Consider the following 14,909-nt stretch of genomic DNA (forward strand, 5'->3'; position numbering starts at 1 on the left):
TAATGTATAGCTAAAGAAAGTCAAAATTCTCCCTCTAAAATCTTGAATTAAATCACTCACTCTTAAATTAAATGATTTTTAATGATATTTGACTGAAGTTGAAGTTTCCAGATGACTCAGCAGTAGTTATATTGATGTCTGCATTACAAGCAAGGAGTTTAAAAACCTGTAGACAAAAGGAAAGGAAAAAATTAATGGAAAAAGAGATGCTGAGAGTTCAAGAAGAAAAACTACAGCTTCCACTTCATGAGAGGAAAAACTGTGGAGATGATGTCTGCAGGTCTCCAGTGCCTTGAAGTGGGCAACCAGCGTCATCAATAAATACTCAATCCTCCTATTTTGAAAGATTTTGTGGATGAACACACATCCTAACACCATGTTGAAGAAGTGTTCTTCAACATGCATCTGGTCAGAAAATCAACAACAGCAACTTATCGTTTTTGAAAGACATCGATTAAGATGTGTTACGAATTAATCCAACTGTCTAATCGAGGAAAGTGCAATTTTTGCCTTAAAATGTCCTTTATATATTTTAAATGGCGGAAACATTCTGCTATTTGTGTTGCAAGGTTTTATTTGAACAACATTATAGGTGTGAAGTTTGCCTAAATTTGCTTATTTGTTCTTTGAAGTCATTTTGTTTAGTCAAGAAGTTGTTTCTCCTGTCATTTACTGCTGTTGCTAGTTCTGCTACGCTGCTCTTGACGGTTGGTGGTTACCGTAGCAACCAGCAACTGACAGCTCCGCCCCGTTTTTCTGTTGTCATTCTGTAACTATATTAGGCTCATCTGTGGTTTCTTTACAAAATATTACATTTTAACACACATTTTACACATATTTAATCATATGCAGTGTTTTCTGAGTAATTTTACTATGTTTTGTATTTGTTTTTAACTGTTATATTATTAATGTTGTCTATGTTTAATTTTACAAATGCTAACTGCCGCTAACTGCTCATTGGGAGCTATTGCTCTGTAGCTTGTTTAAGGTCATTTATTATGTTTGAATCCCAAATTCACATTTTGTACAGATGCTTTCTTGTTTTTATTTCAGCACTTAGCAAGCTCCACAGGTAAGCCGTGCATATTTATTCTAAATGTATGTATTCTTACATATTTAAATGCAAATGTGCAGCATTTGTTGGCACCCAAAGATGTAAAAAACAAAAGACTCAAGTTAAACTTTTACTGCAGAAACATAATCTCACACTTTTTTTGTAGAAAAATTCATGGTAAATTCCTTCAGAGGGAAAAAAAAAATGATTTAAAGAAAATTTAAAAAATCACAAATTTCATCCAAATGTAACTGAAGCAGCTTAAACTAACATCTACTATCTCATTAGTTCAGCTAATAAGTAGTTGGACACTTCTAGTTTAAATTTCCTTCCCACATGGTCAATCGGAAAGTTAAGGTACCTGGTCATAACGCAGCAGGACATTGTGAATTTCCCTCATTTGAATTCAGGTATATCAAACTGTTCACAACGGGAATTAAATAAAGTGCTCACACATATTTCAAAGACACTAGACATTTATTTTGCTAAGTATTTTTGGTATAGTTTCTGGTGCAAATATCTTAGTAGTATGCTTGAAATAAGAGAAAACTAACCTACAAGTAGCTTTTCAGGTAGATATAGGGCTTGTTTTAAGTAAATAATTCCCTAATATTAATGGAAAAGTGGTAATTATGAGTTAAATAATCTACCAGTGGAACTAGTACTTGGTTTGATTTGTCTTTTTTCAGGTGTACTAAGATGTTTGTAGTAGAAGTGTAAAAATAAAGCTCAGGAGTGGCATATTCAGTTTAGATCAAGCACTTTATTTATACAAAATAATAAAACTCAGTTGTCCTGAGTCACATTGCAGACTTTGTTAAAATAGTTTGAACCAAATCATTCAGAATGGAGTAAAAAAGAGAAAGTTGATATTTTCAGTTTATGGCTCTACAGGTTGTTTTGGGGATTGCATACTTAATTATCTGATGAAATGTCAAATGGGTTTCTGTTGGTAAAGTCATAAAAAAAGAAAAACTAACTTAAAGGAGTGGAAGTAAAGCTGTTTGTGGGAACATTTAGTTCTGGAGCGTTGAAGGCATCAAGGGAATAATTCAAGTGGGATATGGGTTTGCTTCCAGCAGGCTCACCCGTCTTCAATGCTTAGCTTTGCATATAAGAACGTAAAAGTGCACAGTCTTGAACAGGTCTTAAAATAAGGTAAAAGCAACAACAGACCAACAAAATGTACATTTTCAGATCAATATTAGCAGATGCAGTTTCTGTCCCATTACACCACCTTGGTTGTTTCTTTTGAGAGTCATTTTTACCCTTTGACCTGCTAAATCATGAGTGCCCAAAGTGCAGCCCAGGGCCCATTTGTGGCCTCTGGACAAGCTGAAACATAAATATTTGGCCCCCAGCTTAAGTACTGGATATAAATGGAGGCTTTCTTTCTTTAATTAGGACAAAATTATCACAAACAAGTAATATGCTGGATACAGTACAAAGGATTCGCTTTCTGCATTATCTTCAAGAACCAGAGACTTTTACTCAAAAGTGAACTTTGCTTCACCCAAATCTGCTTTTAATTAATTTAATAACTTGGCTAAATACACAAAGAGCGACTCACATTGTGCCATTTTGCAGCACAGTCAAGTAACTATATTATTCCCAGTTGTATGAAGATGCTGTATGTTTCAAAAACAACTTAAAGGAAATTTGACTTTGCATTGTAGTCGTATCTTAAAATTCAAGGATTTCTCAGCCATGCAATGGATGAGTCAGAATAACACTATTATAACATGACATAAAGCTTTAGAAAAGTACATTTTACATAATAGCTCTCATTTAAAGATTACATTCTTTTGTTGAAAACTAAAATTAATTAAGTGATTTGAGACCTTTTAGAATCTTTCCCAGTTTCATTTCCAATATCTATATTTTCAGGTTTTATATTTCTTACCGTAGTTTCAGTATTAATGCTTCCATTTACAAGTATATTTTTTGGTACACCTGAATTTCCAACTGTTTTTGTAACAATAAAGGATTTTCTATTCTATTATCTGTTATTGATTACGTTTCTCCAACATTTTCAGCATTTGGTAAGAATGATGCAATACGTTTGAAATTGTTCATCTGAGGTTGTATTTGCCCAAATTTTAAAACAATTTGAAGATGTTTTTATGTCCTGATATGTAAAACCTTACATGTTTTCCCATCATACTGCAGAGTCTTTTCTCCCATGACTGAAATCTGCTTCATGTGTTTCAAACGATTTAAATCCAGCAGTCAGTTCTCCAGTTTGATCCTGACGTTGTTGCAAAGTGAATTCACTCGGCCATTTTCCAGTGCCAGTGCCAGACGGTTGTTACCATCCAATCAGGAGACGTTCCTGGTTTTAGCTCCCCGTGGAATCTGTGGAGACGGAGACAAACGTGTTTTTAAAAACAGAGCAAAAACTGGTTTATATTCATTTGTTTATTAAAATTCCAGAAAAAAACACCAACAGTTTGTTTTTCAGCTTCAGTTGAAAACCTGACAAAACTTTAGCTTCACCCGATTCAAATCCTGTAAAAAAAAACAACTCCTGTTAAGTAAATTTATTTGCACCGTTTAATGTATATCTAATATTTACTTCAAAAATGTTAGCAGTATAAATACAAATAGGAAATACAAGAGACACAACTTTTGTAACCACAGTAATCTTAACATGTTCAAAAAGGAATAAGAAGAGAAAAACTTATGAACTGAATAAATTCGTACTATATTTTCATTATTAGATATCAAAAAGGAAAAATATTAACATACCTAGAAGTTACACAAATTAATAGAAAGAAATTTACACAGTATAAATGATAAATATTGTGATATATTTGAGTTTAATTAAAGGATAAGGCTTTAATTATACTCAACACTCACTTCATAAATATATACATTATTTACTATGTAAATTTATAACCTTATTCATTACAACAATTGTTACTCATAGATACATTTCTATGCATATTAAAGCAAACAGATCTACATAAAAACATAAATCAAGGTTGATTAATTTTCCATTTGAAATATATTATATAAAACAGTTTATGTGAAAAATCTGCAGAACATGCCAATTTTTTTTATGATTAATCGATTAATCATCAGAATATTTGATTATTAAAATAATTGTTAATTGTAGCCCAGCTGAATACAAATCCTTCCCACTTCTTTCAGATTTATTTTGGCAAAAAAACTGATTTATTTTTACAGTTACTGTGTTGGTTTATCACGTAAAACTCAACGACAGAAACCCTGAAGTCACTGGTTGTAACAGTAAACTGTGAAGAAGTTTTAGAGTGCGAATATATCTGCGATCCACTGTAATAAGATTGTGAAAGAAGGTTTCTTATCCAGCTTAGCAGTCGGTCGGCTCGCCTTTAGGATAATGCTAGCAGGAAACAAGCTTTCTCAGACCTGAACCCACAGGGACAACAATCTGCCCAACCAGATCGGCCGTATTAGGCAGAACCGCCACACACTGCGGCCCAACAACTAACTGGATTACTGGCGAAGAGCAGAAAGAGGCTTTGACTGAGAACCGATTTCCTCCGTTTTGTTTAAGCAGCAGTTTCACAGAAACTGGACCAAATCCTGGACTTTTTGAACGGCTGTATTAGAGCCTGGACATGGAGGAAGTGAAGAGGCTTTTTTACTCTGTTGAAGGATTTAATAAAGTTTTTTCTGTTTCTGCAGAATAATCTATGTATTTGACATTAATCTAACTTACATTTAAGCCTGTGGCAAGAAGCAGTTAATCAATTAATCACATCATAAATTAAATTGAGTTTGATAATTTCAATTCAGAAGATTATTTTTTTTTCCTAAAAGACTGTATTTATTTATTACACATCAAAATACAATTTATATACAACAAAACATTACATTCGTGAGAAGGAAGAATATAAAAAGTACTGTGGGTAAATGAATGAATAATAAAATATTAAAGTGTGTGTTTAATGACAATGTGTTGAATAAAAATGTTACAATAAACAATCAATTAATTGTTTGGTAAGTTAAAAGGAGCTCAGTAATTTTTATTCTGATGATTTATATCTTTTGAAGGATAATTTTATTGATTGTTGTGTTTTATTTTTACTTCAAGTGTAAAGTGTTCTTTGGAAATATAAAGTTTATTGTTTTTTGAGAGCAAACTTGCATTATTATACCATTATATATATATAAAAAACAATATTTCATTTATTACAACATTTATATTGTCCAGTAAAATTTGTTATTGTGACAGATATAATTCAAAAATAACTCTTTATTCTTCAAAAAAATACTGTTTGCTAGAAGACTCAAATGTTTCAGAAAACTACTAGATGTATCTTTAAGTTGGATAGAAATATATTTTGTTCAGTTTTTTCTTTGTATGTAGAGAAGCAGAAACGTTTAAATATCTTGGTTTCTTATTTGTGAGTGAAAGTAAAGCTTCACCATGTTAGGAAAACACAAACCTGATATTTTCACCAAGAAATTGTGATGATGACAGAATGAGTAACTCACATTTTCCATCAAAAAGCCAACAACTTTCTTTGTGAGCTTTCGCATCTCTCTCTGAATAAAAATGTAGTTTTCTGCATCAATCGTAGAAAAAATCTATCCGCCAGAAGAAATAAAAGCAGAAATTAACTAATGAAACTAATAGTTATTGTTGTTTCAGTTATTCTGACGATTAGTTGAATAACCGGATAAAACATTTGGCACATTCTGCAGAGCTTTTATTTAACCATCATTTGAAATACAATATTAAAAATACATTTTAAAAAATGCAAATAAACTAATAATATAATTCATAAAAAAAAACTTCTAACATCAACATTTGAAAAGTTTAGGCCTTTCTGCTTGATTTAACGTCAATAATAGGAAGTTGTTTTTGTTTTTACAGTATCTGAACCGGGTGAAGTTAAACTACGACTTGAGGAGTTCATAGTAAAACATATTTACATCTTAAATGAAAAATGTTTATTTGTTTTTGTTCAGTTTTGGCCTAATCACGGCTCTAAAAATGCAAGCTTACTTTTTTTAAAGTCTTTATACTCAAATGACTCGTTTACTAAAACAGTTAATTACTTGAATAACCATTTAATCACGATTAGTCAGATTAATCGTTTTATTAATCGTATCTGAGATGTTGCGCAGGTCTAATCTTCCTGAAGCGTTGCTCCTCATTTTTCATTTCTGTGAACTCACTCATAAACGGCGGTTGCCAGTTTCTTCTCAGGGCTCCCGTCTTCTCCAGAGGTCACCTTGAAGATTTTGGTGCCCTCTGGGTCATCTGGACCCTCGTGTGACGACAGGAACCAAAATCTCATGACGACGAAGCAGAACTTCCTACCTGCAGGGACAGAGGGAAGGATTTATGGAGACCGAGACGCCGCGCCTCAGCCAGAAGCAGAAACTGTGTAAAAGCCTTGAAGCTTAACTTTTCAGTAGAGCTGTGTGATAAACAGACCAAAAGTTTAGACACACCTTCTAATTAGAAGGTGTGTCTAAACATTTGGTCTGCACTGTAGTTTTAAAATATATGTTCTGATTTTTCAGACCACTTTTGCTTTTAGTCTTTCTTTTCCTTAAAGAAGAAACTACAAATGACAGAAAATATTTTCATACATGCATAAAGAAATTATATAAACTTTCTATTTCTACATATACCAAAATATAATGTCAACATTCCTCATTTGAATTCATTTTTATGATGGCGTGCTCATAAAACTTTATTCTCCTAATATCATTGTATTTTTGTTCAAATGGACCGTAAATTATTTCAAATTAATTTTTCAACTCTGTGGATTGTTCATAGATGTTTGTTTGTTTAGATGTGCACTATAAGGGTTGTTTATAAACGTTTTTGTTTTGATTTAATGGTATTTGTAGTCTTCAATTACTTTTTTTGTTTTGTTTATTTTTGGACCTTATAGGATGCCATAGAGAGGCCAAAATGGATGAAAAAACCATTTTGGCTGGAAAAATGTTTGTTTTCCAGACAGGATTCAAATGTTTGTTTTCTGCGTTAAAGAAACAAAGATAAAGTATTATGAGCCCATGTTCTTGTATCTTAATATTTGTATATTTGTTTTGTTTTAATCATAAAGTCATTCAAGAGTATTTTTTGTAATATTAGAACTTTATTCTCATAATTAAAAGTAAAAACATTGTAGGCTGGCACTACATATTTTGTTGTAGAGTTGACCTGAATCCATAGTCCAAATAAACAGAAGGTTTAAAACAAGATGGCGGCCTTGGGCGTAATGACATCACTCTGAAATAAAGAGACCCCAGGAGAGAATTGGTGGGGGAAAAAAATTAAATTTTCAAAAACTAAAAAAAATTCAGAACGAACACCTTAGAATTAGAGTGAATCTCTGAAATTCAGTGTTTCACATCAGGAAAACTCACCGTGTTCATCGAAGACAACCAAGATGTCCTCCGGTAGCACAAATATGATGTCCTCCATTTTGACGGCGAGCTGCTTCCTCTGCGCCTTAGTGAGAGGCTTGCACTTCTCCTCCACATATTCCCTCATCTTCAGAAACAAAAAAAAAGGACTTCTAGGTGTTTTTTGTTTTTTTTTTTAAATAAAAAGTTTCTGTGAACTGTTGATTTGAGTCAGCATTACACCTGAAACTAATCAGGAAATGTTTTGTGGGTAAATTTTGGGTCACTTTAATGTGCTACCTCATCGGTCACGACCCCTTTCAGCTCATGGTATCTCCCTCTGGACATCTTGTTGGAAACATGGACCAAAGCCTGCGATGAAAAACGAGAAAATATTTTCAAAACTATGTTTTTAATCATACTTTGGCGTCATGATTTTACTGATAATCTTTTTAATGTTTATGATTTTATTTCAATTGCGTTATAGCAAATAAAACCAAAGATTTTAACAGATTTGTGGTTTTGTTTTGGCTAGTTGTCATGGTATAATTAGAGAATTTTCCACAAATGAAAAAAAGAAACCTATTGGCTGGACAATAAATCAATAACAATATATATCGCAATCGACACATAATCAATATCAATAGATAACATGTCTGATAGAATATTCAACAATTTCACTGACCTCTATATACACAAATATATTGTTTATCGCAATAATTACTGGGACAATGTATCGTCTAGCTAAATTTATTATAGTCAGTTAGAGAGTAATTAGTTACGTTTACTCAATTACATTTACTTGAGTAACTTTTTAGAAAAAAATACTTTTAGGAGTATTTTTACTACGCTGTACTTTTCACTTTTACTTGAGTAAAATTTCTTTATTCTCTACAAAATGAATGAACAACAAACATGTTTTAACCAAAAAATATCAGACACAGACACACACCTGCAGTTCTTCTGAAAGTTTCATAAGTTTTTTATTGAAAGAAACTGATCTGCTAAATATTCTTATTCTTGAGTTTTTGTTGTTACTTACATGAATTATTGTCATTTTGGTCTTTTAAAATACTAAAATTTCTACTTAACTTTATATTTTGGACCGTTTGATGGAGTAATTTCTAAATATTCAGTGACTGATAATTTGATCAGTTACTCTGTGCTTGAGTAAACTTTTTACCAAATACTTGTTTACTCTAACTTGAGTAATTTCGTGGACTGCTACTTTTTACTTTTAGTTGAGCAAAAATATGTTGACATAGTGCAACTCCTACTGGTTATGGTGACAAGTCTAGAACTGAACTCAACATTTATGATTGCCATATCAGCTGGTGAATATTTAGAAATAAATGATCATTGCTATGTAAACAGTTGAACTTTTCAGTGTTATTGTTTTTCACATAAACACATTTATGCAACTTTACATCGACCATTGAATGACTTATGCAGTTTGTTGAAGTTAAACTTAAGTTTTTTTTTGTCGTTGTTGTATTTCTTGTAGTTTACCTGCTTCACTCCTCTGTGAAACTCTGCAGAGTTGATGTCCAGCTCAAAGTAAAGCTCAATCAGGAGAGTTATGACTCTACACCGGATCCAGGTGAGCGGGTCCGGGATGCCCACCACAGAGATTTGGGGCTGGGATCCGGGGCTCCCCGGCGGCTCCTCGGCTCCTGCCCGGGAGCTGAACAGTCTACATTTCCCCCCGGCAAACACGAACCTCCGCCTGGAGCATCTCTGCCCGGACTCGGTGCTTAAAGGACGCCCAGGACCCGAACACAATCTCCCCCGCTGTTGGCACCCGAACGCCGGGTCCCTGCTGCAGATGGAGCCGCTGCTCCAGGCCTGAGCCCCGGCTGCGAGGCTGCGGAGGTCCCGGCGTGCAGCGAGGCCGGCGATCCGCTGCATCGGGGCAGCGACTGGACCAAGAATCGGGTCACTCCCCGCATCTGCCGGTTCTTCGACCGATGGTAACCTTACGCAATTCACCCCATGTTCTACCCATAATGCTTTAGTCAACATGACGCGGACTGTCACTGCTGCTGCATTCAGGTACTGTAGGAAACTCTACAACTGCAACCATATGGAAACTTTTTATTTTTAGAAAAGTCAGCCCTTGGACTTATTTAGATAACTTTTAACAGTACGGAGAAATTCAAGTTATATAAGAAAACATCGATACACTAACACTTCAGAGTTTGCATGTAAACAAATTAAAACTGAAGCACAAAAAGCAGTTTTTCTTTCATTAGATTAAATATTTTAGATTAAATATTCAATGTTTTCTACTTGCTTTCTTTGGTAAAGACTTGTGCTTTTAACTTTTGCATTTCATTTTTATCTCATGGCTCTAAAGGAATGATCTTGTTGACAAAATAAAACCCTTTCCAGTTTCTATATCCATCCATCCTTTCATTTTCTGAACACCCTTCATCCCTAATGGGGTCGGGATCCAGTTTCTATATTTCTATGGAAAAGAAAACGATGCTTCATGATCCCAAACATTATTAATTTGGGTGATAATTTTGCGTTTTGATTTACAGCGCCATTGTACTTCTAAATCTTTTTCGACTTTTTGTTTTTTACTATAACGAGTCCACGAGTTTTGTCATCAAATTTTAAACTCCTCCAGGATTGCGTTGCTTGCTCAGTAAAATTATATTTATTTTGTTAAGTAAATGCTCATGTCCTTTACAACTTTCGAACGACCCAAATATTTTAAAAATCTTTAACTTTTTAGTTGAAGGATTTGAAATAAATAATTGTTGAAATTGAAGGCAACAAGAGTGTTTCACTAAACGTGTCCAGCAGGGGGAGACAAATACTCATTTATTGGACTTCACTGGATCTGTGTTTTTAAAGTTTGTGAAAAGCAGCGAACTAATTTTATGTCGGCCATATCCAGCCGGAACATCTGAAAAAAATAAAACCAGTAGAAAAGGACCAGTTTCACAAGCTGTTTCTGGCCTCTTGTTTGTGTTTTCTTGAAGCTAATTTAAATTTAAAACCTGATCACAGTGGTATCGTGTCGTTATCTAAACGGTTTCAGCTGTGCGCGCGCACATGGCAAAAACACACGATTGATCAACTGATCAATGAATTGACACGACGGCCACGGTTCAGACTGCAGTATTAGAGTAAGTATATAAGATTCACATCATAATTTTTGACTCTCTAGTGTTTTAATTTACTAATCCCTGATAGATTCACGACAGTTCTCTAAAAATCCTCAATTTAATTAAAGCTGGTTGTCATGTTCTTAAAGCCATTATATGTTCTCCATTTTTGTTAGCACGTCTGTTAAAGATTTGCAGCAAGTTTCTAAAAGTGAGCTTTCCACATTTTATTACCTCCGTCCTTAACAGCGAGATAAAATGGGCCCTGATCCAAACTCTTCTCCAAACATGGAGAAGCTGCGTTCAGCTTCTATGCACCACAGATCTGGAGGAAACTTTCAGAAAACTGCAAACAGCTGAAACACCGAGTTCCTTAAAATGCTTAGAGCTGCTTCTAAACCACGATAAATTAAACATTTAAACATTGACCCACAGATTCAATGTTTTTGATAATGGCACTCCTCAAAATGAAATCTGGTTTCTCAAATGTTGACTTTATGTTGTTTTTATGACTTCTTATTTTTGTGTTTTTATGATGCAACACAATTTGATGCCTTGTTGCTGAAATGTGTGATTGATCGAATGATTTATTTTTATTTTTTTGGCCGAGTTTCAGTGTTAAACTCCGTCATTATTGCTCTTCCTGAAATACAAATGTAGTCTTTCCCATTTTGAAGAGAAGCCAAGGGAAAGTTCTTCTGAGTCCCATCATGCATTAAGTATTAGAAGTTTTTAAAAAAAGTAAAAATAAATTAAAAAAAATATTAAATATTTGGTAAAAATCGTTTTGTGTAAAACAATAACTTGATATTCTCTCACTGAATAAATGCAGTGGAATTAGAAGCGGTATTTTACGCTTTTGTGATCTTTTATTAAGACTAAGTAAACGTGCAGGACGTTCGGTGGCATCTCGAGCAGCTGCGTGTTTTCCGTTTCCTTTCCGCTGCCGCTGAGTGGCGCTGTTGTCCACATTAAGAGCCTGTGGGTCACAACAGAGTTGAAGATATTCAGAGGAAAACCTCCAGAGTGTGCGATGCAGGTCCGTTTGAACACGGGGCCTGGGTTTGTGCAGTAATCGTCTGTGCAAGCAGTCGCAAATTTAAACATTCCTGAATTTATTTGTATATTTTTGGTCGCGGTGGGATTTGTCTGAAAGCTCCCACACATCCGCACCGACTTGTTTTACACCATATCAAATTGGTTGAATAATTTAAAAAGTCTAGACGGAGAACACACTAAAAAGAGACTTATAAAATCATCGCTCCATTTAAAATATGCTTTTTTGTTAAGTTTTTTCAGTGTAGGGATTAAAATTCCAACAAAAAGGAAAGAGGTGCAGCTTTAAATACTCACAAAAATATTAAGAAAGAGATCCAAACCTTTATTTCTCACATCAAGTGTAGAGGTTGGATAAATTTGATCAGTAGAGTTAAAATGTTTCTTACCTCTTTCATGGAAGACCTTAAAAAGTACATTTAAGTCGTCATTATGAGGGGTTTTTAGAAGAACTTTGTGCTGGCAAGGATTGCATTTTTTAATCTGAAAATATGTTGTTTTTGTAAATTCAAATACAGTCTGTGCTACAGGTATTGGTTTTTGTGGGAGCTGGAAGGGAGCCTCAGAAAATAACAGGCACAGGTGTTGATCAGGATAAAAAGAAAGAAAGAGACGACTAAGATTTAAATTGTGGTTGTTGAATGAATCTGGCATTTTGATATTTTAATGGAATAACAAAGTTTGGAGGAAAGTCATAATTTTTTTGTTTTCTTTTTCACTCAAAGTGAGGGTTAATAATAAAACTTAAACGACAACCAACAAAAGAGAATTGGCTCCAAAATGTTCTTAGTCATAGTTTCTGCCTACAAATTATCTTATAACTTGTTTTTTCTATTTTTTAAACCATGCATAAATAAAAAAAAGAAACAAAATTTATTATTCATCTGAGATGTGATTAATATGCAAAATTATGCAAATTAAGATGGAATTAGGCTCCAATTCTCTGGTGGAATTTTCCATTATAATTTAATACAAAGTAACAGAGTAATTGGTGTCACGTGTAATTACGGTTACTCAAGTGCACTTTCAGGCATGCAAATGATTTGCTATATGTTGGTTATCCTATGCAAATGCACCATGTGGTGTTTTAACAAGTCGAGGAAAGCACAATGGCTACCCAGTGGGTTTGGAGCCACGCAAACACACCAGGATGTATATTTTAAATGAGACACGGTGGAAAACTTTGAAGTGCCCGGATTATCACCACGACGCAGACTTTCATCTATCCCCAATCGATTAGTGGGAGGAAGCTGGGCTTGGTTTGTGTTTTTTGGGAGGGTTGGAGGAGACTCGGAGTTAAACTGTTGCTTCAGTTCGCCACGCTGCCTCAACCTCGGCTCTTCCTCTGTGTCTTCATTATGAGTGTTTGATCAGTGATGCTGCAAATGTCAGCGGCGAGCAGGAAAACGTGTCGGGTAATTACGCCGTGACAAACTTTCCAGGGGCAGAGAGACGAAACCTGATTATGTAACTGATATCTGTTCAGATCGGACAAAGTCCTGGGAAAACGCTCAGAGGAAAAACAAATTAAAAAAAATTCCTACTTGGGAGACAAATTGATTTTAAATTGTTACTGGGCTGGTTTACATGTCCTGACATCTTGGTTTTCTCTCCACCACACACACACGCACACACACACACACACACACACACACTCTCTCTCTCTGCTATCTGTCTTGTTATGATCAATGCTCTGAACAAAGACATCCTCCCTCCCTCCTCGTCTCCCTCCTCGCCCCCCGCCAGCCGCCTCACCCGTCCTCTCCGCCTCCACTCTGTGTGTCTGCCTGCATGCACAACTCTCTCAAAGAACATAATCCCTCAACAAAATGGAAACACAAAGGAAACTTGAGCTCAATCCTATAAACGCACGGACACAGAACACAATGCCGCCTCCCACCCGTCCCCCCGCCTCAAACTGCCTCCCCAACAGCCATAAATGCCCCAAGGCTCAGATCAGGCTATATCAGGATTCTTCTTCTCCTCCTACATCCAACCATCCATCCATCCATCCATCCATCCATCCTGGTTTAGACTCTCCTCCTGCCTCTGCTGTAAATGTCCCATCATCTCTCATTCCTCCACATCACTAAGAGCGATGAGTTAAAGGTAAGTCTAGATACTTTAATACAGTGGAGAATTAGAGCCACAATAAAATAAAATGAGCAAAATAAGAGAATAAAGTCATAATGTTATGAAAAGAATAATCGTAGGGTTACGAGAATAAAGTCGAAATAACAGGAGAAGTTATAATTTTTGATAATAAAATCATGTGAATGAAGTCTAAATAATACGAGAATAACGTCAAACTTTACAAAAATGATACTATGGAGACTAAATCTGCAATAAATTTGCATGTGAATAATGTCAAAGAAATACAAAAATGAAGTCCTAATAATGTGAGAATAGTCATAATATTTCCAGAATAAAGTAATACTTTTACTAGGACATAGTTGTACAAAGATAAAGTCAAAATAATGAGAGAATAAACTCTTACGAGAATAAAGTCATACTATTGCAAAATATAGTTGTAAGAAATTCAATTCAAAATCCAACTTGGATAAATATACTTTTTTCATCTGGTGCATTTCACCTCACCAACGTGCCGCCCTGGGCGGCAGCCCATATCAAAAATATGTTTTGGGATCACTCCATCATTACTTTTCCCTTGGTGTCCTTATCTTATTTTCCTTAGAGCCTGGCAATTCTTTAAATGCCCACATATAGTCAATTTACTTTCAGTTTCAAGCATCTGGCATCCTGAGGTGAGTAAATTAAACCAAACTGGGTCACTGATTTGTGGAAGTTGCGGTGTTGATGGCAAAGCTTTTCCAAATTTTTCTCAAATTGTGAATAATTTCAAATCAGAAGTAAAGCAAGAGGAATAGTTCTCTGACTGACGGATATCGTCAGACACAAATCAAGAGGCAGATGTGACATGAGCTAAAAGAAAAGAGGTAAAGCAGTAATAATAGGGATGTTGTGTTTTCTTCACAAAGACAAAATGGAGAAAAGAAATGTTCTTTTCCAGCAGTTTGAGTTGAAAGATGCTGTTTTCTATTTTTACTCTCCACTGCCCGTCTGACAGTTTGTATCTAATTAAACTGATACAAACTTTCACATGTAGAAATGTAGAATTTCTAAAAGTGAAAATGTTCATTTAGAAAGCAGAGAGCCTGTCCATGTCGGGACTGGGCTTTTTCTGTTTATTTTGGATTTCAGTGTCTTGAGGCTCCCCGTTGTCATGGCTACCCCTTGATTGTTCCCAGGTGTGTCTCGTTCCCTGATTGCCCTCTGTGTATTTAACCCCACCTGTGTTACCCTCT

General features: G+C 35.0%; 2 protein-coding genes across 3 annotated transcripts in view; one reads left to right on the forward strand and one right to left on the reverse strand.

The window, feature by feature from the left end:
- Nucleotides 1-1,797: 1,797 nt before the first annotated feature.
- si:dkey-82o10.4 (uncharacterized protein LOC797793 homolog) lies at nucleotides 1,798-9,563 on the reverse strand. The gene is made up of 5 exons (XM_044116171.1): nucleotides 8,921-9,563; nucleotides 7,712-7,783; nucleotides 7,433-7,559; nucleotides 6,227-6,371; nucleotides 1,798-3,409 (listed from the first exon to the last, which is right to left on the reverse strand). Exons 1-5 carry the CDS (start codon nucleotides 9,431-9,433, stop codon nucleotides 3,325-3,327), a joined length of 942 nt encoding a protein of 313 aa, XP_043972106.1. The 5' UTR covers nucleotides 9,434-9,563; the 3' UTR covers nucleotides 1,798-3,324.
- An 885-nt stretch (nucleotides 9,564-10,448) lies between these two features.
- The window catches only part of LOC122830651 (DNA-binding protein SATB1), a 117,879-nt gene continuing 113,418 nt past the window's right edge, over nucleotides 10,449-14,909 (forward strand). Inside the window, exon 1 of one of the 2 annotated variants that reach the window (XM_044116176.1) lies at nucleotides 10,449-10,548. The gene's annotated coding sequence lies outside the window, so the exon portion shown is untranslated. The remainder of the gene's footprint in view (nucleotides 10,549-14,909) is intronic. The other variant, XM_044116175.1, reaches the window with a different exon arrangement.

Source organism: Gambusia affinis, linkage group LG05 (assembly GCF_019740435.1).
Source record: "Gambusia affinis linkage group LG05, SWU_Gaff_1.0, whole genome shotgun sequence".
Taxonomy (NCBI): domain Eukaryota; kingdom Metazoa; phylum Chordata; class Actinopteri; order Cyprinodontiformes; family Poeciliidae; genus Gambusia; species Gambusia affinis.

What these genes read in the sequence shown, in the direction of transcription:
- si:dkey-82o10.4 (XM_044116171.1), bottom strand. Translation starts at nt 9,433, where the DNA reads ATGTTGACTAAAGCATTATGGGTAGAACATGGGGTGAATTGCGTAAGG. An exon ending in TTCACAGAGGAGTGAAGCAG is followed by an intron (nt 7,784 to 8,920) that starts GTAAACTACAAG and finishes TTTTCATCGCAG; the next exon opens with GCTTTGGTCCATGTTTCCAA. An exon ending in GGTTGTCTTCGATGAACACG is followed by an intron (nt 6,372 to 7,432) that starts GTGAGTTTTCCT and finishes CTGTCCCTGCAG; the next exon opens with GTAGGAAGTTCTGCTTCGTC.